Source organism: Oryx dammah, unplaced genomic scaffold (genome assembly GCF_014754425.2).
Source record: "Oryx dammah isolate SB20612 unplaced genomic scaffold, SCBI_Odam_1.1 HiC_scaffold_15, whole genome shotgun sequence".
NCBI lineage: Eukaryota > Metazoa > Chordata > Mammalia > Artiodactyla > Bovidae > Oryx > Oryx dammah.
In genome coordinates, this window is record NW_024070199.1 from 21,597,874 (window position 1) to 21,623,237 (window position 25,364).

A 25,364-nucleotide genomic window follows, 5' to 3' on the forward strand; every position below is an offset into this window, starting at 1 on the left:
ACCCAGGGGAGAAGCACAAACAGAAAGAAATTTAGAGAACAAAAGGATGAGAAAAATCTTTCTTACCGGAAACTTAAAAAAAAAAAAAAATGACATGGGGAGCACATTGAAAGCAGCTCACTTTAGGTCTTTGGGAGTTTAAGAAAAAACCTTTCAGAGGGAGGTTAGTGAGTTTCTGGTATCCAGGAGCTTCTGTGTGGTCAGACTGGGCAACTGGGGTACCACCAATACCTCCAGAAGGGAAAAGGGATTCTAGGGTCCAAGAGAGAGGTCCACTTTTCTCTCCATCGTATCCTACCCTGACTGCACAGTGTAGTTGCTTAATAGATATTTATTGACTAAATAAGTGAACTAGTAAATGAACCCCAGAAAAGCTAATTGCCAGTAGCTCTAGGAACAATATCTTTATTGTTATTTCTATATCTATATCTAGACACAAAACAATATCACACTTATAGAAGTGAAAGGTCTTAATACAGGTGTATAGTATTTCATGTTCCCCCAAAATACCACTGGAGCAGGGAGACAAAGGTAAAGAGATGCAAAAATGAAATATTCATAATAATGAAGGCATAAACAGAGTAAGTATAGCCCATGTTATGTAATAGAATATTAACTATAGAACTCTAGTATTCAAATAGGAAAATATGCATGCCATACAATTAAATGAAAAAAATAGTTGGCAACAGCAGATCAAGTATGACTTCAAATTTGCAAATCACAAAGTATATGGGTGTTTCCTATGCATGTTTCACAGAAAATAGCCTAAAATGTTAACAGTGCTTTGATTACTCTTATTTTCACTGTTTTTAATACTGTTCTTCCTTTAATGAAGATCCCCTCCCCTTATCCTATATTCATAATCAGAAGAGTAATAAGACTTAAGAGCAAAAAGTAAATTACTCTCCTGCTATAGTCAGATAGTATGTATTCTTGTTCTAATTCTGCCTGGGGACTCTTTAGGAAGTTAATTATACAGCTTAGACCTAGTTACCTTACTTGGAGAACAGAAATACTAATACGGTTATGTGGCCTTTCAATTTTACAAAGCAGATGTGTGGATGGAATGAGAGAATGCATGGAAAACCATTTTGCAAATTGCAAAATACTAGATGCATAGAACAGTATAGATGGGGAAGGGCATTGGGATGAGGAAGAAAATGAAAAGGAAGATGACTTCAAATGTTTAAGATCAAAGTAAATGAGTGTAGCCCATGGTAACATTTAGAGGCATCATGAGAACAATTTTCTTATGGGAACTGAAAAAATTATATAGAGTGTTAGATTATGACATTTTCATTCCTGCTATCAAGTTGTATAAAGATGGCATGTGGGCCTCCTTAAAAATTAAACTAGGTCTCTGTTGTTTCATTATATACAAGATTACAGGAAGAGAAAATACACTCCCTCACCTCCCACTCAGAGGTTATGTGAGTAGTGAATACAAGGTAGTGGTTGAACCAGTAAATTTAATTCCTTAAATAAAAACCTGCCTGAAAAATAAAGGCAAAAGCATAACTAATCATACCAACTTCTTTCCAAATCCATAATATCCTCTGTGTCCTCTTGATCAAGTCCGTTTCCCTTGTTGACCTTCAGGGTTCTCATTTGTTAAATAAGAGGTATCAGCTAAGTCATCCCATAAGTCTCTTTAAATAGTAAGTTCTATGAGTCTCAGTTACCAATCTTATGTAATGATGATCACCCCCTCCTACATATCTGTAAAAAATGAGGGTCTCCCCTTCCTACATATCTGCAAAATAGGGAATCAGAGCAAATGATCATCTTTCCAGTGACACAGACATTCCTCTGGCTTCACTGAGAAATCCTGCTCAGTGTTTGCTGATTTGGCTGACACACTATACTAACATGTCATGACTCAATTTAACTTTGGGAAAGTTATTTAAACTTTTTGAGTTTTGGTTCCTTCCTTTGTAATCTGGGAACAAAAAGAGTACCCAGTTTGGAGGGTCCTTGTGGCGTTACATAAAATACTCAACACAAAATGATTAAAGCAGTTCAAGCACAAGGTACATGTCCCATGAAAATTCAGTAGTATCATTGATCTGACAAGTTTTGAGTTTTTTTCCTAATGTTTTAAAGCTTAGCACTAGTTATGAGAAACCAGGCACTGAAAGATAGAATTTGACTTAGAGACCTATTTCTTGATATAAAACTCTCTTTGCAGAATCCCACACAATCTAAAGAATGCCATATTCTTCCATTAAATCTCAAGCGGCTGAAAAGGCTAATCTTCTTGAGCCTACATTTGACTTCACTGGACTGTACGCAAGCTAAACTATACAAAGTTAAGCTACAACAACAACAAAATGACCCCAAATTAATGTACTGTTTTTGTGCAAAAGGATAAATAGAGCATTTTATTAACACTTTTTTTTTGCAGCAACAAAATGATAGTCCATATCTTTTCATTCAACACAGTAAAAGCGATGATCACATTACATCACTTTGAGACACAAAGCAAAAGATATTTTTATTATCTTAAGGTCAAGAATGGTTTGCGTTTTTAAAACAAACTTTATGTTTTATATTTGCAGTAGCAGGGCCTCCAGTCACTAGCACAATACAATGAACAGATCAAATATCCAGAATAGACAATTAAACACACCAATAATATTTTAAGTTGAATTGGGAAATGTATCATTGTCATTTTCAAACATTATAAAGAGGTCTGATGTTAACTTTTTAAAGGAAGAAAATCATTCCAATCACCCGAACAGCCACCGCAAGCAAAATGAAGATAATATACAGCAGGAAATTTTATGCATTCCACTTATTGCTCGGTACACAAATGTTGCAATTTCTGTTGAGTTATATTAAGAAATGACAAGCAAAATGCCTCTGCCCCATCTAAAATCTATGACTCTATGAAAGTAGAAATTGCAGTCCCCTAACCCAACATTAGGTGTATGCTATTTTTGGTTTTTTTGTGAAGATCGTTTATTATGTATATGTGTATGGATATGTATAAGATATACAGATATATATAGATATAGTTTTAATATAATTTATTGTCCTATATATTTAAGACAAATATTTTAATGGGAATTTAAATAATAAAATCATCTACTTACAATATCTCTATTAAGTTTACCTTTTCATATTATATATAGCTCTGTGGCACAAGTTTCATATATGTTTAATCAGTAAGGAAGAAAGATACTTCTATCATGTCTATTTCTTTTGCTGTTAATATTGCATTTTAAGGGCTATATCTCCATAGTAAATTTCTTATTAGATTCTTTATGGTGTATGCATCTTTTTTTTTTCCTAATGCAAGTTACAACCAGTACAAAGTTGTAATAAAAAATACATTGAATTCCATTTATTTTTAATATTTTTGCAAAAAAGTTATGTGATATGCTACATGAAAAGTCAGATTTTATTGAAGTGTGAAGTGTTTTATACTGTTAGGTAAATGAATGGAAGAACATGAAGCATACCCCTCACTCTACAACTTATTTTTCACAGATGAAAGTGTTTGTGCCCAAGCATTTCATATAAAACACTGCAAGATATTCCTCTTGAGAATCAACAAAATAGTCTACATTGTGTAATAACAATAATTATTTAGTACACCTTGCTAGTTGCTAGCCCACAACATTCTTCTCTACATGAGAGATATCTCAACTCTATGATTCATACTCAATAAATGTTGCCAACACCTGATGCAACCAACATGGCAACTTCAGCTTTTTTCAACAGGACTTCTGCACAATATCTTGCAACACAGTGTAACAAATATGTAAGTGCATTTTGCATGATCAAGTAGCTTTGGCTTCCGAACCTCTGTAGGATGGGATGTGCCAATTGTTTTAGTTGTGCTTTATTAAATGGTGATGAGTTTTAACTCATATGAATCTAATGAGTAACTACTTGCTTCTACAATTTTGACCAGTCAACCTTTAAATCACAAATGCAAAAATGGATGACTTGAATGGAAATGGTGGGATTTCACAACGTCTATAGATTGCACTTGATGGTAACTTCATGAGTTTGTTTTGATTTCATTTTTACAGCAAGACTTGCCTGGTTGATATGTGTACATGTTTACACCACATGTTTTAAAACTTTTGTGCAATCACAATTAATTTAATCACAAACACTAAAAATAAATCCAGCAGTTAGCTTTGTTATGAATAATCATCTCGGTCCTTATAGTTGTATGAGTCTTGTACTTCTTCTTGTACAAATTCCTCTTTCTTTTCCCAACCATTAGGCCAACCTCCATTGGCCTGTGTTGTGGCACCATAAGACTTAGTGGTACCATAATTTATATAATTTTGAGTAATGTCCCCTGTTTCTTCATCGAGCTCATCTTCATGGATAAATCCACATTTTTCTTCACTTGTTTCCTCAGGGTCTGCCCAGGGTTGCTTCTCTCCTGAGGCGAATATTGCATAAAATATAACTCCACCGTAGTGGACTAGGGCAGCGATCAGGAAGACATACTGCCACTCTTCACGAGACTGCAGTGACAAAAGTGGCACAGTGAGAACAAACCCCCTGGGTCTGAAAAGCCTAACATCTTCTCTGAATGTTCTACCGTTAAGCATTTCCTAAAATGCTACCTTCAGGGGAAACCCTTGTTCTGATTGTATTAAACAAACACTGTGAGAGAAACGTTCTATATTACTGTGACTCTCATTATTCAAAACTTTTTAGTCTAAAGTTCTGAAATAGAACTCCAAAGATGTCTATGGTCTGCTAATTTTTTTAAATTCCTAATCTCTCTTTAAATTCCATCGAGTTACTTAGTTTTTTCTCCCACTTCTTTTATTTCCTTTTGGTAAACCATAATTTAAAAGGTCTATCTATAAAGAGAAGTACTGATAACAATATGCTTGTCACCAGAGAAGCCCTAATTTAGAAACTCTACCTATAAAAACAAATACTGATAGCAATATTCGTCCATCAATTACTACAGAAAAGTTTAAATTGATGTTTACAAATAAAGCTGAGAAGATTTCCATTTGTCTGCTCAAATGAGTTAGGATGTTGTTTTGCCATACCAGGGATACCAGAAGTATTAGAAGGTGTTGAAAGTATAACCTTTATCAGCTGGAGAAGCAAACTCCCTCAGAGTTCTGAAAGAGATTTTCTTCTGAGCCTCAGTTATCTCCCCTACTCAGAGATGTGGTGACTGGACCACAAGCAGAATGCCACAGAGAACATACAGATGCTTTTCCTAATCATGAGAGAGAATATTCTACAAATGAACATCTCTTGCTCTGTCTTACCTTATTCTTTGTCATTGCACCAACAATGATAGGGCAAACCATTCCTGACAATGTGCCAACACCGTTCGAAATGCCCATTAAGATACTGGCATATCTTGGAGCAATATCCAAGTGGTTGACATTGAAACCTGAAATACACACAGAAGGTGTGACTCAGAGAATCCCAAACCTTACAGAAGTAGATGACTACAGAATATCCTCCACCACCCTCACCTTAAAAGACACCAGGTTCATAGCATGTGCTTAATAACTATTTTTGATAATTTAGCTCAGGGATATAATGAGAATAGAAAGAGGTATGATTTGTTATCCAATACTTAACACATGCTATTTACTCCATAGAGAAGAGGAGATGCTCATTAAAAAAAAAAAGGGAAGGGGGGGATAAGCAGGGGATAAATAAGTAGTGAATAGTAACGAATCCCAATGTGTTAGTCACTCAGTCGTGTACGACTCTTTGCGACCCCATAGACGATAGCCCACCAGGCTCCTCTGTCCATGGAATTCTCTAGGCAAGAATACTGGAGTGGGTTGCCATCTCCTTCTCCAGGGGATCTTCCCGACCCAGGGATCAAACCGAGGTCTCCTGCGTTGCACACAAATGCTTTACCGTCGGAGCTACTTTCATCGTTGTTATTTTCTAGTGGAAATACGTTGAGTAAACTTTCTCAACAGTCAAAATGTTAGAGGAAAGTAGAATATAAATTTCTTTTTATCACTAGCAAAAATCAGAATGTTACAAGTACAGTTTTTTAAAAAGTATCTTACCAGAAATAGCAAATCCACTGAATCCCACTGCAAGTACCAAGAATGAGATTGCTACCCCTCTAGTATGAGAATAACCAACAACCAGAAGCAGCGTTGCCTCCATGCCAAAACCTTCAGAAACAGACATATGAAAATACTTCAGAAATTTATGTAAATGTTTCCAGTGTCAAAACTATTAAAAATGATCACACTTATTTGACCTAGCAAAACACTTCAGGGATTCTATCTTCAAAATAATAATAACAGTAATTTATTCACAGAAGTTACTGAAGCCTTCTTTGTGTTTTAAGAAAAACAACAAAGACAACCTTAAGTTTAAATAGTGGGAAGGGTCAAGTTAGTTATGGAATTATCTAAAACTAGAAGTTATGAATATTTGAAGATGGGAGAATGATTCTGAATGAACATTGAAGGTGCAAATTTAATAGCATATGTGATATGCATAGAAAAAGCTGATTCATGTCGATTCGGACTTTGTTAAGTAAAAACATATTCTTAACATACTTACCACCACAATTCATGATCTTCCTTACTGTCGTAGTTGAAAGAATTTGCTTGCTTCTTAGAAAATCTGCAATCTGCCCTCCAATAGGTACAATAATGGTCATTACTAAGTGTGGCACAGCAGAGAGCATGCCAACCTGATGAAAAACAAAAAGGAGAGAAATACAGAAGGAGAAAAACAAAAAGGAGAGAAATAAGTAATGTGGGCAATTTATTGGCCTTGTAAGCTCTTTATGGACAAAGGAAGGAAAAACTACTGTCAGTAAATGACCACTTACTCATTCTCAGAGTAGGCAATAACTTCCACAGAATAAATGAGAAAAGTTAAGGAAATTTACTTTCTTTTTTCTCTTCTAGACGATAACACTTCTTTTCTGCTATGAGTCAGTAAATCTTGAGTTTCTGAGTAAACTATCCTGAATTTTATCACAGAATGATTCACATTTATGTGCCTATTTTATAGTCTTAAATACATTTGTAGAAATTCATCATTAGCAACAGAGGAAAAGAGAAAGAGAGACAGAATCAGAGAGAAGAGAAATACATTTGACAAACCTTGAAGAGACTATTTTAAAATTTGTTTTTAATTCACAATAAAGATAAAATCTTAATTGCATGCTAAATATATAGCTCTTATGAGTTTTATATTTAGTTTCTATAGATTAAGAGCTCAAAAAATACAGATTGATTCTCAGTTTTAGGCATTTTCCATGTCAAATACCAATATTTGGTTACACTGTCACATAGCATTCTTAGTTTCTGAACTAATTTCATACTAAATGGCCCAATCTAAAACCTAACCTGCCAGCATCAGTTCAACATACATTTTTTGATCAGCAATTACATGTAAAACACTGTCCTCTGGGCATCATGCAGGCAGAAATTGTGAATAAAATGTATTTCAATTGTGTATTACCACACATATGGACTTAGTAAATTTCATATACATCAATATATAAGGAAGATTTTTACTAAGCATACTTTGAAGAACAATTCCTAGAAAATAGTAAATACTAGATAAATGTTCATTATTTGTATAAATGTGTCCTTCCAAACTAGATTACTAAAGGATTAAGAAAAGATTCTGTTTTATTTTACAGTGCTGTATACTGTGGTGTTGCGACCATGGGTTTGGGATGATTAGTGACTAATTGAGATATTAAACGACTCTAAATAGCTTAAATATCCAAGCAATTTTTTTTCTTTCACTCCAGACAGAAACTTTTAATATTATTATCTTCATTGCAATGATGAAGAAACTATGACTTAAAAGGATTATGCCATTCTCAAGAGGTTGGGAAGTTTCATATATGAGTATAGGCTGAGACTCTGTATGTGTGTCTGTGTGTGTATGTATACACACATACAAAAAAGTCATTGCATTTGTGGTTTTATCTGTAGGATACTCAGTTTAACTAAGGTTGATTAAAACAATACTCTGTATAAATACTTTAGTTCACTTAAATTTTCCTGTGCTTCTGAAGCATGGTCTCTTTTAAAAATTAATTTTTATTGGGGTATAGTTGCTTTACAATATTGTGTTACTGTATAGCACAGGAATTCTACTTAATGTACTGTGGTGAAAGTCTTAATATTGTTATTTACAGATCAGAAAACTGAGGAGACTACTATTCAAGAACAGGACCAAGGTTATTTATCAATATTCTCTTGTGGAGCTTGGATTTAGGACCATGTCAGCCTGGATCCAAACCTCGTGTTTTATTGCCTCCATCATCTCCTTTTCACATACTTTAGATAAGTCAGTAATTTTTAAAAAGCCAGTATAATCAAAATCTTCAGGCCTATTTGTGTGTGTAGAATTTATCAAAATTGTAATTAAAATATAATAAGTGAATTAGATCAACATAAATGGTGATTACATTTAGGTTTTGCAAAATATCGTTTACTCAGGCATTTTCTGTTAATTGGAGCTAAGGGCCAGAATGACCACACAGTTTCATTAACATCAGTTGGTTCCCTCACTCTCCCCGATGAGACTAGACTTTATTAATAGCCTCTCAGTGTCATACTTGTCCTAGATTGTGAAAATGGACTCACACCTCCCAGCAGCCTTTGTTGAGACGTATAACACCTCTCAGAGCTCCCAAAGGCTACCCTGCAATGTTTGATCAGCTCCAGAGAGAAGAGCCCTGTCTAAAGCAGTCATTCTTCTCAGGCATGGAGGAAGCAGTTTCCTTAGAAACGGGGATTACAAAAGAGCTCTTAGAATAGCTACTCCTAAACTCGGGTTTTCTTCAGTTTCAGGCCTCAGATAGTCATTCAAAGAGGCATAATATGAATAGCGAGCCCAGCTGGACTTATGTAATGATATGAGAGAAATGGCAAGTCCATGACCAATGCAGACAAATGTATTCAGCAAAGCACTTGTCACAGAGATGGCATTGAGCAAATACTTGCTTCATGTTTAAATGAATTATGGTTTACCTGAATTTGAATGACATAGTAAAGGGAACTGAAACATAAACCGAAGGATATGGGCTTAAACTTAATTCTGCCGCTTATTGTTAGCTTGCCCTTTGATAATTTAAACACTTTCCCTAGCTTCTGTTTCTCCATCATTTCAGTAGAGATGATGATAGTTACTCAGTTGGTGGACAATACAGGTTATTCATGAATATGAGAAGAGCTTGTAAATTTCAATATATTGTAGTATTTTATGTTCATTTAATCCTTACAAGAATCTTAAAATGATTATATTTTCATACCTACAAATAAATGTCTGTAGCACTGAGCATCCTATGCTGTAGTTGGAAATGTTTTATTTTTGTCTACACCACCAAGCTGTGAACACTTGAGGAACCACATTTTTATTTCTCAATATAACACATAAATCTTCACATATCATGTTCAACAAATGCTTGCCAAATGATTAAACTGGATAAATAAGACACAAGATTGTTTTCAGATATTTTTGCTATCCTCAAATCTTTTAGCCAGATAGATTTCTGAGGGTGCTGAAGCAGAGTTAAATTGATAATTGTATAAATACAATTCCATTTACATGAAATATTTTTTTGTTCACTGATGTATTGCCTTTGGCCTGAAACTTAAAGGGAATTATGCTTGTTTACAAGAAAAAGGCTATGTTGTTGCCTGTCCCAACCAAGAGGTAAACTCTGTGAGGGCAAAGACTCGGTCTGTTCTGTTTATCCCAGCAACAGTTTTTAGCAGGCATTTAAATGCAGTAGGCACTCAGATGCCTAATTTAGTCTTGGTTTACTAGAATTCATTTGTAATTCTAATTTGCAAGATAAAATTTAGGAGATAAAATATTGGCAAAGGAACTTAATAGTCACTAAAGTACAAAAATAATGCTCTATTTAAAGAAGGATAATTTTTACATACCTTGCTGATTTCAAATCCAAAGACTTCCTCAAAATATGCTGGCTGACTAATGAGCAATAAATAAAAAGTCCAGCTTCTGCAGAAGTTTGCAACAATTATTGCATAGACTGGCATAGATGTAAAAAATTTTCTCCACGGAGTCTTGAATTTCTGAAATTCCAAAAGCAGAGCCATTCTGATCATTTGAAATATTTCCCAACTTAAATGAGAATCATAGATGCTTTTGCATTTTCATGATGTGTATGCTGAAGCATGAGTAGGAGATAGGCAGGAGGTAGTGAGTCATTAATTACAACAGTCCAGTTAACCTTAGCTGCGTAAATAATTCTTGGAAGAAGAAAAGACGATACGGTTCTCCTTCTGATTCAATTGTTTCAGTTTTCGAAATATTTAAGATTCTATTTTTCTCAAAAAGTAATTCCAAATGCACAGACCCTAGTTTCCAAGATTTTTGTTTTATTTTGTTTTGGCAGTAATAGATCAGGCCTCAGCTAAAACTCGCTGCCAAATCAATGACCTTGTTGGTATCTGACATATTTTATATAAAATGTTGAAAATTCAACGCAGTTAGGAGAAGAAAAATAAGAAAAATGTGCAGCATTCTAGACCCCATCAAGAGTTAATGACAACATTACCTAACTACAAATTCTCTTGGTAGCCAGTGGATATCAGTATAAATTCTATGACACTGGAGTGCAAAAGTCTTTAAAATTCACATGGTATACATCTGGGGTAAGCATTTGGCCACCCAGCACACCATAACTAGCCATTTAAGATATGCAAGACATTCGAAATTAACTTAAATATGATTGGCTTTACTTATGACACTCATTAAAAAATTACACTTGATATATTTAAAGATGCTGTGTATGCCCAACGCAATTATCTTCCCTCAAGATTAATATTTTTAGACCTTAAAAAATCTCTCATAGTTCAAACACTTTCTCAACTCTTTATTTTGAACACAGAAATACTCTTTAATGTTTATCACTAGTTTTGGAATTTTTTTAGTATTATTTATTTATTTTGGCTTTATTTATTTTAATATTATTTGTTTATTTAGGCTGTGCTGGGTCTTCGTTGTTGTGCAGGCTTTTCTCTAGTTGTGACGAGTAGGGGCTACTCTCTAGTTGTAATGTATAGGCTTCTTGTTGAGACGGCTTCTCTTAGTGAGGAGTAGGAGCTTAGCTGCTCCCCAGCATGCAGGATCTTCCCGGGATTAGGGATCGAAAACGTGTCTCCTGCATTGGCAAGTGAATTCTTCCCTTCTGAGCCACCAGGGAAGCCCTGTCGTGGATTCTCAAGCTGATAAGTTAGTAAAAGAGTTGGCAACCAGTTTTTTACAAGATTTAGTCATTATTGCTGAGTGTAGAGCCTCATAATTACTAGCAGTGGTTGTGAATCTAATGAAACTTTTTACAGATCACTTTAAAGTGATATAGTAGGAAGATACATTGTGGTGATCACAGGGAACAAATCAAAAAACAGAAACCTGTCCTAATAATAAATAGTGAGTATTTTGGCTTTAGGTAAAAGTTTCTAGTGACACCATCATAGATGGATTCAAAAAGTGCAAATTTAAAAGAATTTTTTCCTGATAAGTTCTAGAAAAATGGTGCCAAATAAATATACTTATTTCAAAGATAATAAAAATGACCAAATACAGGAACATCTATTATAGCATTGCATTTTAATAAGTAATAACTTCAGATGATTTTAAGAAGAAAATATTTTTCTTGACGAGAAGGTGTTGTTTTTAATTTATATCAGGATCATCTTCATTAAGTACTTTTTCTTCAGGCCACAAAGTACTCCATCAAATGTAAGAGAGAGTGTCTAGTCATCTCTCTTAAAAAATTGTTGGTGGCTGTAGGGGGACTTATGATATTTTGATAACATTCTATTTAATGAACTGGTTGTTTGCTTCATAGGTGTGTTTAATTTGTAAAAATTCAGCAAGCTATTTGCTTATGTTTGTACATTTTTCTTTTCACATATTTAATTATTTTGTAGAGAAAAATAACAGATTTAAAAGACATAAGAATCAACTATAATATGTGATCCTTAATTTGATCCAAACTCCACAAACAATGGCTACAAAAGACATGAATATTGATTAGATATCGATTGAACTGGCTGTCTGAAATTTCAACATGATCTAGTATTGGATAATGTTAGAGAATTACTTTTAGTTGTGTTAGGTATGATGCTAGTACTTAAATTATAAAGGAGAATATTATTCTTCTAGAGAAGCATGTATTTGTGGGTAAAGTATTATGACATCTCATTTACTTTAAAATTGCTCAACAAAAGGAAAAGTGAAGTAAATAAGGCAAGATGTTAAAAACTTTTGTTTCTATGCAGTGGATATACAGATATTCCTGTTACTTATTCTTTCTATTAAATGTTGAACTTGATCACAATAAAAAGTTAAAAATAACTAAAATACAAGTTATATTCCCACTTGATCTCATTTTTAAATTGACTTCAGGAGAGTAAAAAAAAAATCAGTAAGAAGTAAAATATTGTGTTTAGAAAAATAGTAAAGTCTAAGAAATGGAGAGTTTGAGTTTACCTATACTGTTTTGTCAATCTACTGATTACTCTCTTTTGACTCATTTCCAGAAATTGGTTTTCACTTAGACTAAATTTCTTGCTGTTTTAAAATATATATACCTCACCGCAACACCACACAATCTCTCAAGAACTGGTAAATAAAAGAAGCATATTTTGTCAGTGATGATATGGGCTAATCAGAATATTTTGGACTAGAACAGGAAGCTAAGTATGAACCTGCCCCGACATCATCATTTGTTTCTTGAGTAGCTACCATCAGAAAAAAAAAATTATCAGTTTATTTACAGAAGAAAACAGGAAGGAGTGCATTCTAATGCCAACCTATTTAGCTAATGGAACAAATACAATGTAAGATTTTTTTTTAAAGTACCGGCTTAATTTCCTATGTTACCCAATATGGCATTTTCTTATTCATTAAAGACCAAGATGCCCTCAGCAACAATGGGTGACAGACATTTTTTCCTAGAATGAGATGCCAAGGACAAGCCTTCCCTAACAAATAAAGTAGAGAATCAGAGCTGAAATCAAATACAAAATTGAGGGAAGCATAATGCATAAGAGTCATTGGTTAAATGCACAGTAACTTTCAACTCCTAGCAAAAAGAAATTGAGTTGATTAGGTCCTGAATTACTGAGACTGTCTACAATATTTTTGCTTAAGGGTTTTATTTTATTTTTATAGCATCAGATGGGTATTCATTAGTTGCTATTTATGATGTATTAATATGTGTACTAAAATATTCGTATTACTGATATAAAACTGCATTTCTTTCTCTATCAGCAAATCCTGCCCAAGAAACTAAATTATAATCAGAAAAAGGCTTTACAAGATTATAACACTTGATCTTCATATGATAATCCTAAAAATGGTAATATTTTATCAATAAGAGGGTTATATTAAGAATATTTTTCAGATTAGCTACCTATGGTTGGCATGCTAATGTTTTAGTATTTACTAAATTATATAGAAATACACATGTATAAAACTTAGATTTAGAATATTCAATGAATAAAAATATCTCCTTTCACGACTGTGTTAGGTGATTTGACATTTCTTGTAATCTAAATTTAACAACTATTGGTTGAATTTTGTTTCAGTTAGCTATGTTGAGCTATTTTTAAAAATTTACTGAGGTTTACAGCTACAGTATTAAAGCTATAATCCAGTTAAAATTTGAAGGTGCTTAAGAAAAGTTAAAGAAAAAAAGAAATCATAGATGGAAGAAGGAGCAATCATTTCTAAGTCAGGGAATATGCATGGAGTTAAAAAAAAAAAAAAAGGAATCATGACTGATACCAAATTAGTTTTGCTGAATAGGGACACATAAAACAATCTGCTTGGTCGAAGAGAGGTGAGATGGAGAACAAGAATAGGAATATACACCATAATAAAGTTCTTACTTCCATTGCACCTAAAAGATTTGCACTCTCTCCAATGCTTTCTTCTATGTACCTACGTTCTTCATCTGTAATAGTAGGATGCTTTGCAGGACTCTCATAGGACACCAAAAGCCAAAACATGTACCAGATCATTCCAAAGCTTCCTGAAAGTAAGAGTTCAAAAGGAGGAAGTCAAGGAAAGGCATACTCCCCTAACTATTTCCATTTAACAGTCAGTAGCTGGGATAAAACTACAGTAACCTTGTGACAGGATTATAAAATGTGAATTTGAGCTTATGCTTCTCCAAATGAACCTAGACATCTCTACTTGTCTTTTGCCACTAGACTTCATGCAATCTGAAGACTGGTGCTGTAATTTAATCTTTATCACTGTTAAACAATGGTGAAACACAGGAAACTCACAATAAATAATTATTGAATGCTATAGTTTGAAACATGTTCGTACATTCAACAAATATTTACTGAACAGTTACTTTTCCGGGTACTCTGCTGAACGAGAGAAATATGATAAACAAGAAAAAATTCCTGTCCTCAAAAAACTTTGCTGGGTGTAAATCCTTTTATTTGTGTCGGTCTTGAATATGGGTGGTCTGCATTTCCAGGGAAAAGAAATGCTTCTTCCCCTCTCCTGTTGGCACGTGCAGATCTAGTAACGTGTGTGTGTTAGTCACTCAGTCGTGTCTGACTCTTTGCAACCCCATAGATGAGAGCCCACTAGGCTGCTCTGTCCATGGAATTCCCAGATCTAGTAAACAGACTATTAAATAAAATCTAAAAGAATATTCTTGGGCTTCTCTCATAGCTCAGCTGGTAAAGAATTGGCCCGCAATTCAGGAGCCCCCAGTTCAGTTCCTGGATTGGGAAGATCCCCTGGAGAAGGGATAGACTACCCACTCCAATATAGGTGGGCTTCCTTTGTGATTCAGCTGGTAAAGAATCCGCTGGCCATGTGGCAGACCTGGGTTGGATCCTTGGGTTGGGAAGATCCCCTGGAGAAGGGAATGGCTACCCACTTCAGTATTCTGGCCTGGAGAAGTCCATGGACTAGTCCATGGGGTCACAAAGAGTTGGACACAACTGAGCGACTTTCACTTTCAATTTTCAGAAGAATATTTTAGCCTGAATAGATACCGTACATGAAAAATGGGCTTCTGTAACTAATGTGGTAATACTTAACAGTTTATGTGACTGTATACCACAGCATATTCTATTGCCTATTGATCACTATTTGGACAGATGAAAGTTATAAATTCTAATACAATAAACATGCTACTGCAAGCTCTATTTCATCCCTTTATTTAGCATTTTCACCATTAAAATATGCCCTTATTGTGCAATATAAAACTGCAGCATCAATAACAGAAAAAATTCACATAATGTATCCTGATTCTCATCAACTGGCCATTTCATTTTTTCCTCATACTGTTCTATTTCTCCCCTGGGTAACAATCTAATCCCTGATCACTATAATACTGTTTTGTTTTGTTTTTTTTCTGGTGGGGGGCTAGTCAGTCTCTGCTGCTGCTGCTGCTAAGTCACCTCAGTCGTGTCCAACTCTGTGCGACCCCACAGACGGCAGCCCACCAGGCTCCCCCGTCCCTGAGATTCACCAGGCAAGAACACTGGAGTGGGTTGCCATTTCCTTCTCCAGTGCGTGAAAGTGAAAAGTGAAAGTGAAGTCGCTCAGTCATGTTGGACTCTTCGAGACCCCATGGACTGCAGCCTACCAGGCTCCCCCATCCATGGGATTTGCCAGGCAAGAGTACTGGAGTGGGGTGCCATTGCCTTCTCCGAGTCAATCTGTAAGTGCTTCTTAATATCATAACTTCTGATATACTGTGCCCTTTTAAATACTGAATGTGATAGGAAACACAATTTGGAATCAGATGGTGTGTGACAGTTTGGTAGAGTGTAGTGGTTGTGGAATATGGTTCTCCCCTATTCAAATTGCAACTGTGTCACTCATTAGCTACATCTTCTAATCAGTAACTAAATCTCTGAAAATCTCTACTACCAAATGAGATAATTCATTTTTAATAAGATTTTTGCAAACAGAAGTTAAAGAAGGCAATACATTAAGAAACTAGCATAGTAGATGGCACAAAATAAGCACTCAATAAATGAGAACTCCTGTAATTGAGTAATAATTATAATTTCCACTAACTGAATACATCTGAAGTGCTAGACACTCAGCTAATTGCTATATATGCATTATCTTTTTAAAACTTAAGCTGCCATATGGGTCTTATCTCATTAACTTAAAAAAAATGAATATCATGTGGCTCAAAGACCAAGCTTTTGTCATATACAGCAAGTAAGTAAGTACTATTATTATGATATTTTCAGATTGCGCACGCATGTTAAGTCACTTCAGTCATCGTGTATGACTCTGCGACACTATGGACTGTAGCCCACCAGCCTCCACTGTCCATGGGATTCTTCAGGCAAGAATGCTGGAGTGGGTTGCCATGCCCTCCTGCGGAGGATCTTCCTGACTCAGGGATTGAACCGGCATCTCTTAGGTCTCCTGCATTAACAGGCGGATTCTTTACCACAGTGCCACTTGGGAAGGCATTCAATGATAAGTATTAAATGAGATATAACTTGAAATAATGAGGTAGGTTTTCTTGGGTCCTTTGTGGAAAATTCATCTTCTTCAAGTCACATCACATCTTCAGTTAAATAATGGACTAAGGCACAAATCAGAGAATTTAATGGATGGCCATACCAACTTTTGGAGAAGGCAATGGCAACCCACTCCAGTGCTCTTGCCTGGAAAATCCCATGGGCGGAGGAGCCTGGTAGGCTGCAGTCCATGGGTGGCTAAGAGTTGGACAGGACCGAGCGACTTCACTTTCACTTTTCACTTTCACGCATTGGAGAAGGAAATGGCAACCCACTCCAGTGTTCTTGCTTGGCGAATCCCAGGGACGGGGGAGCCTGGTGGGCTGCCGTGTACGCGGTCGCACAGAGCCAGAAATGACTGAAGCGACTTAGCAGCAGCAGCAGCAGCATACCAACTTTACTATATACCTTGTAAGTAAGTGCTTTAAATATCTTATAATCATGGGCTTTAAAATAAAATCAAACAAAAGCTATGGATTAAAATCTGTTAAAAAATTTCCCTAGAAAACAAAAATATGTTCAACTGTATATATAGCTCACCATTTAGGATATTCATGAATCCAAAACCCAACCATGGCTTTTAAACCAGGATAAGATCCTCCACTATTTATATTCTACAAATATAAGAATTTGCTTTGATGAGAGCATTTCAAAATGAAAATGGATCATAGCACATTTGGAAGCAGCCAAATTCTGTTCTGTTCTCCCACATGACTTCATTAATCTTTCAGATTCTCCTGCCCACGTCCAAAACTGGTATTAATCAGTGACAACATCAGTTGGAATCCAGATCTCTTATCTTTCTTCTTTTCTCTTTATTAAAAAAGTGTGTCTTAGCGAGAGACTATGGGATACTTTCAAGAGGTAAGATTCCATATTCTGGTTAGAAAGTGAATAGAAAAGGAGTTTGGATTTTGGGCTTCCTGTCATTTTTATTTCCACTTGGGGGCTTAATCTTTAATCCTGGGGAAATGTGGACTAAAATGTACTGCCCTTGCAGCGACTACTAATATTTCATCACAAGATTGAATGTTTGCATTAACACTAATATGACATTTCAGCTTCCTATCCCATTGAGTCTCAAGGAAATAGAATCAGGGAAATGACTGAGAAAGCAAGAATCAAAAGAGAAGTTGGTGCTGCCTAGCTTCTTCCGTTTAATCAGCTTTGAATCAAGAGCTAAATTAAATTTTTCATAATCAAGGGCAACACACACTGTACATTACAAAGTTTCCATCAGCAATGTGATTGCTTTTAAAAATAATAAAACATTGCAGAGAAAATCATAGATATAGAATATTACCCTTGATCTTAGATTATAAAGAAAAGAATCAATGAAAAAACAATAATGAGTAAACACAGAAGTATATTCATTGATCTATCACACTGCTTTAGTTTATGCACATTTCTTTTAATTCTATTGTACAGAAATGCTACATACCATAGACATAGAATACAGAAGACCAGCCAGTATACTGCACAAGAATGCCAGCTAAAGGCATTGCAATCACAGCTCCAGCATAGGAACCTAAAGTAGAAGAGAAAATGAGAGAAAGGTAAGTGAAATCAATAGAAATTCTTGACTTCATCTCATTTTCCTTGACTGGATCTTACAAACACAGCCTTGCACACTTGGATGTATATACACTCTCATCCTCATACTTCAAACACATATCCAGGAGTACAAGACTACACAAGTGAATATAATCTACACGCCCAAGTCAGAGATATAAAACTAGTACAACACTATAATAAAATACAAATTTAAAAAACTATAATAAAAATAATTAATGAATATATTTGAAAATTCAGAAGAAATGAATAAACTCCGAGAAAAATACAAAGTGTAAGAGGGAGTTGAATATTTCAGTAGACCAATAATAATTAAAGAAATCGAATGGTGGGTCAAAAACCTTTCCTCATGTACACATACAGACACACCTCAAGTGTTTTTACAGATGAGTTTTACCAACTTTCAATTCTTACAAAAGTTGTTCCTAAGCTTTTATGCACATAACTGTATCTGCACATAATACTCACCACAAAAGGAGGTGGTTGCCAATCGACTCCTCTCTAAAGGCGGAGCCCATTTGCTCCATATCCCATGACATGCTGGGTAGGTGACACCCTGTGATGGAAAGAGATATATCAGCACTGTTTAGAACCTTGGATCACAGGAAAATAAGTATATTCACTTCTCTGATGTGATGCTGTTTTCTTAGAATGGGCACAGGGTCTCCAGCTGCCATGTGAGGGCCTTTCTTTACTGATTCCATAAAATTCCATTTTAAAAACTTTCAGCCCAGACCAGATAAGACATGACCTCTTTTTAGTCACGTGTTCAAATTATTCCCACCCCTTAAGACTTCCTTCTACCTCAGTTTTCTTCTGATTAAGGCCAGAGAAAAGATCCCCTATTATTCAGTTCATCTGCAATTCTGAACAATTTGAGTGACAATTTTGTAAGGAGTTAAACTTAGTGATTCCCAAATTAAAGGAATCCCTACAGAAGAAAGTGCAGCTTAGATCCTTAACTTCTTGAAATGAGTGTCTAAAACTTAAAATCTTTAAAATATTCTTTTTTGTATTGTTTTGATCCTATCATTTTTTCTTTCTTTTTGGAAAGACAGGAAACTGTTTTCAGTGCCTTAATACTTTATCTGATTTATCTACTCTCACTGTAGTTCATGGAAAGAGAAAGGGCAATAAGTATGCCATTTTCAAGTTTTTAAGTGATATTCCTTCAAAGACTACAGGTTAATGAGCAAAAGTCAATCATTAGAGTTGATGCCCAAAGAATACATTCAATGAAATGTTTTTTGTGTTTTTTTAGTGAAAATTCAGATCACGATGTAAAGCCAACAGGGACTTGTTATAAAACTCTCCAAACATATTAATTCAGAGGATAGACTCAAAATTTTTTATCATGGCACATTAACAAAACTGTCTGTTCTTTTTTTAATTTTTTTTTTATGTCATTCACGAAACACTTCATCATCACTCAATTCCAGAGAAGTGGGAGTAAACAGCCACAGTGGTAGTCTATCATCATTTAAAGATATCTGGTTTATAACTTTTCCAATTTTTTAGCACTGTGTAGACACAACCTAATACAATATATTTATCTGTAGGTCAAAACACAGATAATCTTCTGATTCTTATTAGCATGCCAACCTTAAAATGATGTCATGCTATAGTTCCATACCTCAACAAGTCCCTGCAGTATCCTAACAAAGATGACACACCCATAATGCACTCTGGCTGCTGATGGGATTAGCATATTCAGGGTAGAGGTAAGAAGTATGGCAGCTCCGAAAACCCTGAAAAATAAAAGGAGTTAACAGATCTACATTTCTCAGATCAAGTTAATTACAAGCAATTTCAAGATAGAATTTTTTTTTTTTCTAAAAGAACAAGAATGTTCTGAACTGGATTGGCTAGCCATTGCAAATAGATATTGGACTATCTTGAATTGCTACATCATTTGAAGCATAAAACTCAACATTCAGAAAACAAAGATCATGGCATCTGGTCCCATCACTCCATGGCAAATAGATGGGAAAACAATGGAAACAGTGACAAACTTTACTTTGGGTGGGGCTCCAAAATCACTGCAGATGGTGACTGCAGCCATGAAATTAAAAGACATTTGCTCCTTGGATGAAAAACTATGACCAACCTAGATAGCATATTAAAAAATAGAGACATTACTTTGTCGACAAAGTTCTGTCTAGTCAAAGCGATGGTTTTTCCAGTAATCATGTATGGATGTGAGAGTTAGACTATAAAGAAAGCTGAGTACTGAAGAATTGATGCTTTTGAACTGTGGTGTTGGAGAAGACTCTTGAGAGTCCCTTGGACTGCAAGGAGATCCAACCAGTCCATCCTAAAGGAAATCAGTCCTGCATATTCACTGGAAAGGCTGATGCTGAAGCTGAAACTCCAATACTTTGGCCAACTGATGCAAAGAATTGACTTCTTGGAAAAGACCCTGATGCTGGGAAAGATTGAAGGCAGGAAGAGAAGGGGATGACAGAGGATGAGATGGTTGGATGGCATCACCAACTCAATGGACATGAGTTTGAGCAAGCTCTGGGAGTTTGTGATGGACAGGGAAGCATGGTCACAAAGAGTCAGACACAACTGAGCAACTGAACTAAACTGAATAAATCTGTTTATACATAATTTTAGTCACTTTCTTCATAGATATAATTACAAATTCTAAATAGTTAATTAAACACTGTATATGGTTTGAGTCTATATATCATCTACAATGTAAGCTGCTGAAGGGCAAGAGCTTGCTTTTCAGATACACTGCTGTATCCCTAATGCCTAGCACAGTGCCTGATACATAGGAGATACTCACTGAAGAGCTGCTGAAGAAATAGTAAGTGCCTAAATGGAGTTGTGTCTAGTTGTGTCTGATACCTTGAAGTATGGAAATTATAACTCCATTCATAAAATTTTATGAAGGGAATCATATGTAAATGCTCCCCAGATCTAATGATCAGCTCCCACAGGACATATTTTTAAAATAGAAAAAATTAGTACTTCATATATCTGCCTCAGGTTTGTCTTTCTGTGTAGTGGTTAAGTGGAGGGGTTTTGGGTACCCCTCTTTTTGCATGCATATAAACAATGCAAAATAGAATTGCTAACACCTTTATCCATCTACAAGTAAAAATTATATTCCATTATTAACAAAAAAAAATCTTTCCTAATGTAAAACTAAGCAGGAAATATATCCCCTTAACCAGGTAACTTTGGAAACTTCTCTTGCAGAGAAATCTGGGGACACATTGTCTCTAGTGAGTTAAGCTGTGTGTTCTCAGTAAATTTTTTCAAGGCAAACATTGAACCTTGAGTTCAGTCAAAATTGGCTGCCTCATAGAAGTTCTCATTTTTCCAGGAGCACGTTTAAATGTAACTGTTAAAGACGTGAGTTTCTGAAAGAGCCTTGATCATTATTAATCTGCGACTGAAATTTGAGAAATGACTTTATGAAAGGATGAAGTAGATCAGCTTTTTTCTATGAATCATAGACTGGGACACAAACATTTGTTTACTTGCTATAGCCTAATAATCCACCTGTCTTCAGTGGCTTCTCTTCACAGAGTTAAATAGTCACTTAAGAGGTGAATATTCTCTTCTGTTCTTCCTGTGTCCTATTTCCTGAATTAGGTATCTTTGGCTCTGAGTCAGAGTAACTTATGTCCTAAATGTTTGGCACAAAATAGAAACTTTTTATTTCTAGAAATGATTATCCCCATTAAAATGCCCAGTGATATTAAACTTCTGCCAACTATGGATTTATTTTCCAGAAATTAAATGCAAAAATCCCATATCCTATCTTTAAAATATAAAAACTTAAAATCATTATTCAATTCAGTTCAGTTCAGTTCAGTTCAGTCGCTCAGTCGTGTCCAACTCTTTGTGACCCCATGAATCGCAGCACGCCAGGCCTCCCTGTCCATCACCAACCCCCAGAGTTCACTCAGACTCACACCCATCGAGTCAGTGATGCCATCCAGCCATCTCATCCTCTGCCGTCCCCTTCTCCTCCTGCCCCCAAAATTGTTTAAAAATGTATTTTCATGCTTGATTATTTTCAGTTGACTTTTCACCTGTCTCAAGCCTGAAATCCACATGCTCTTATGTGCAAACTCCAGAATATTTTGGAGGTTTCCTTTAGGGCTGAGAAGAACTAGATACAAGGGAGTGCGTGAAGCAAGCTTCCTGGACCTAGTGGAAATGGTACCTGATCCCAAAGGCCAATGTCTTTCTCCTGTTCTGGGAGTTTGAATATTGAACCTGTGCACCAGAAAGGGTGAAAGCAGAGAGAGAAGATGACACAGGAGTTTTGGGCTTATGGGTAGGTTTCTGTATACTGAAAACTACTGTTGTCTCTGTAGATCCATCTTACTGTATTTCTTATGCTCAATAAAAATGAGACTGAGGCTACTTACAACATCAAGGATAAAGAGAACCAGAGCTACATAATGCTAAAGGAGTTTCAAAAGTGTTTATATGAGTTATACATCCAACTACTCCATTCAGCTCTTTGGAAGAATTCCTTCAAATTGTTGTCCATGAACCAGATGCATTAGAATTCCCTGGAGTGCTTATTAAAAATGCAGACTTCTTACTCCAGACTTTCCAAATCAGACTGTGCTAAGAGTGAAGCCTGGAAATTTGTTGTAATAAGCAGTCCAGGTGATAATTTTGCATGTGCATGCTAAGGTTTGCAAATACATATATGTATATAATGGTTTTTAAACAGATTTATCTAATAAGTGTCTTCTTTTCTAACACTTATTTTGAACGAATGATCATGACATTTATTTTATATCTTTCAATCATGAATATCTTTCTGCCTATTTGAAAGCATTGCTATCTCTAGATAAACTGGAGAGAGATTAATTTTATCTTTTTATAGTTTAGGGTTTCTCAACCCCCACACTGTTGATATTTTGAGATGAACAAAATTCTTTATTGTGGGATGTAGTACTGTGCGCTGTATGATGATGTAAACAGCACCTCAACCTTTATGCACTAGATGCCAGTAGCCCATGCCTGCAAATGGTGACAACCAATAATGTCCCCAGAAATCACAACATATCCCTTGGGGAACAAAATCATCTGCCAGTAAAGCCGAATCAATCATGAACTATTTGTTACTCAACTCATATTGTAGTCAGAACTAAATTTAATGAGTGACTATTCAACTGGTAACACATCACGCTTATACTTCACATACCAAAAATCTACCAACCCAATGACATGACATTATTAATATACCTATTTTCTAGATGAAGAAACTAAGCCTGAAGTAAGTGATATCACTTGCCCAAGTTGTTAAGCAGCTCTAAGTAGAGGAATCTTGTTTCAAATCTAGTCTATATAATTCCAAGGTCGGTGGGTTTTATTGCTGGGATTTACATCTAATTGTGCACATAATATGTAGTCAGTAATGTGTTTCAGAATTAAAACTGAAAATTTAAATACTCATTTTTCACAAAGTTACTTGAAATCACACTACTCCTGAGATTTAAAATGTCAGTAGATTACTTTCAATGTTTACTTTCCATTCTTACCCTGAATAGTGTTTCTAATTATATAATCTGTGACATTTCCAAATGCTTCCTAGTTTTAACTTTCTTAATTTGTTTAGCTATCCTCTTTATTACTAGTGGCAACTGCATTATAAAAATGGATTGACTTTTTCCAACTATTTAAGAATATAATTCATAAAACGTTTCAGAATCTAGTTTTTTCTAATTTTATGAAAATGATATCTAAATCAATATCCAAGTAATTAAAATGATGATGATCAAAATTCTTGGCCAATAGGAACGTCGTTACATTTTTCTTAATGTACTACAGATAGTCAAAATTGAGACAGCCACTTCATTCAACACTGATTTATGCTTTCACACTTCAAACCTCTATGAGACTATATTTAGGGTACTGTGATGAGGAGGAAAAGGGAGCCAAAATTTACTCGCTATACTTTCTCCACCTACATTAATTCATTTAATCCTCACAACAACTCTGAATTACACTTTCCTTTCATTTTACAAATCAGAGACTAGAGACAGACTGTGTAAGAGAAAAAAGCAAGTGATAGAGCTGGTATCTGAATTCCAAACTCTCTGACATGGAAATCTGTAAATCTATGCTCTTTTATCTACAAGATGTAACTTGTTGTTATGGCTGTTTAGTGGCTAAATCATGTCTGACTCTGTGACCCCATGGCCTGCAGCCCACTCGGCTCCTCTGTCCTTGAGATTTCCCAGGCAAGAATTCTGGAGTGGGTTACCATTTCCTTCTCCAGGGGATCTACCCAACCCAAGGATCAAATCTGCGTCTCCTGCATTGGCAGGTAGATTCTTTACTGCTGACCCACCAGGGGAGCCCACATGCTGCAACTAGACACCTAGAAAAAGACAAGGATGCTCTGTGTGTAGTAGAGGAGCAAAAGAAAGACAACTGGCCAAAAAACAGCTTATGCTGAAGGCCATAACCAGAGTGCACACGGAAAGCAAAGGAGGGGAAAGTCCATTTCAGCTGGCGTGACAAGGAAACAAGTCCTTCAGGGGGAACATTTAAAGTTGGGCTTTGGAAGATTAATTTGAAAAAGGATGAAGAAATTCCAAAGAAGAAATGAATCAGCAAAGTTTCAAAACATGGAAGAGATTACGTTACATATCCAAAACAAAGGCAGAATTGAAAATGGCTGAACATAGTGACACACGTGAGTAGAAGAACATCAGGAGTGAGATGAACAGGGAAATTGTAAGGAGGGTTTAAGTAGGTGTAGGGAAGGCAAGAGAAGAAATCAAAAGTTCATGGCATCTTGGAGCTGATAGAGTTTAGGGTGACCACAGAGGGAACGCAATTATGCCCCTAAAGTTAAGTAAACATGAAAAGCTTACTGAAATTGAGGGGGTAGGAAATGATGAAGTCAGGAAGTCAGAAGGTGAGAAGCATACTTGTGAGTTCAGATAAGAGGAAGGCTTGCAAGGGAGTAAAGTGGTCAAAGTCACTAAAGTGGGAGAGGCAAAAAAAGATGACATCAGTATTGTACAGAAATGTTTGTAAGATTCTAGCTTTGTTGGTTAATAACTATGTGACTGGAAAGCTACCTAGCCTCATTTGGCTTCTGATTTCTTGTCTAGAAAAAGGAATGTAATGGTCTCGATCATGTTTACTAGGACCAGACATCTGTGATTGAAAGTCCATTCCTGTCACTTACTACTTGAGTGATCTTGAACAGGGTACTTTACTCTCTATGCTTCTTTCCTCATCTACAAAACAGGGATATTTATAGAATCTATGATTTATTACCAGTTAAGGACCCAG

At 35.6% G+C, this 25,364-nt stretch overlaps 1 protein-coding gene across 1 annotated transcript in view; it reads right to left on the reverse strand.

Annotated features, from left to right (window-relative positions):
* Positions 1 to 2,341: 2,341 nt before the first annotated feature.
* The window catches only part of SLC17A6 (solute carrier family 17 member 6), a 41,108-nt gene continuing 18,085 nt past the window's right edge, over positions 2,342 to 25,364 (reverse strand). The window contains exons 4-12 of the mRNA XM_040255647.1: positions 19,708 to 19,822; positions 18,543 to 18,630; positions 17,944 to 18,030; positions 13,878 to 14,020; positions 9,900 to 10,049; positions 6,538 to 6,670; positions 6,030 to 6,140; positions 5,262 to 5,389; positions 2,342 to 4,490 (exon numbers count right to left, since the gene is read on the reverse strand). Of these exons, the coding sequence (XP_040111581.1) occupies positions 4,155 to 4,490; positions 5,262 to 5,389; positions 6,030 to 6,140; positions 6,538 to 6,670; positions 9,900 to 10,049; positions 13,878 to 14,020; positions 17,944 to 18,030; positions 18,543 to 18,630; positions 19,708 to 19,822 (1,291 nt within the window). The 3' untranslated portion in view covers positions 2,342 to 4,154. The remainder of the gene's footprint in view (positions 4,491 to 5,261; positions 5,390 to 6,029; positions 6,141 to 6,537; positions 6,671 to 9,899; positions 10,050 to 13,877; positions 14,021 to 17,943; positions 18,031 to 18,542; positions 18,631 to 19,707; positions 19,823 to 25,364) is intronic.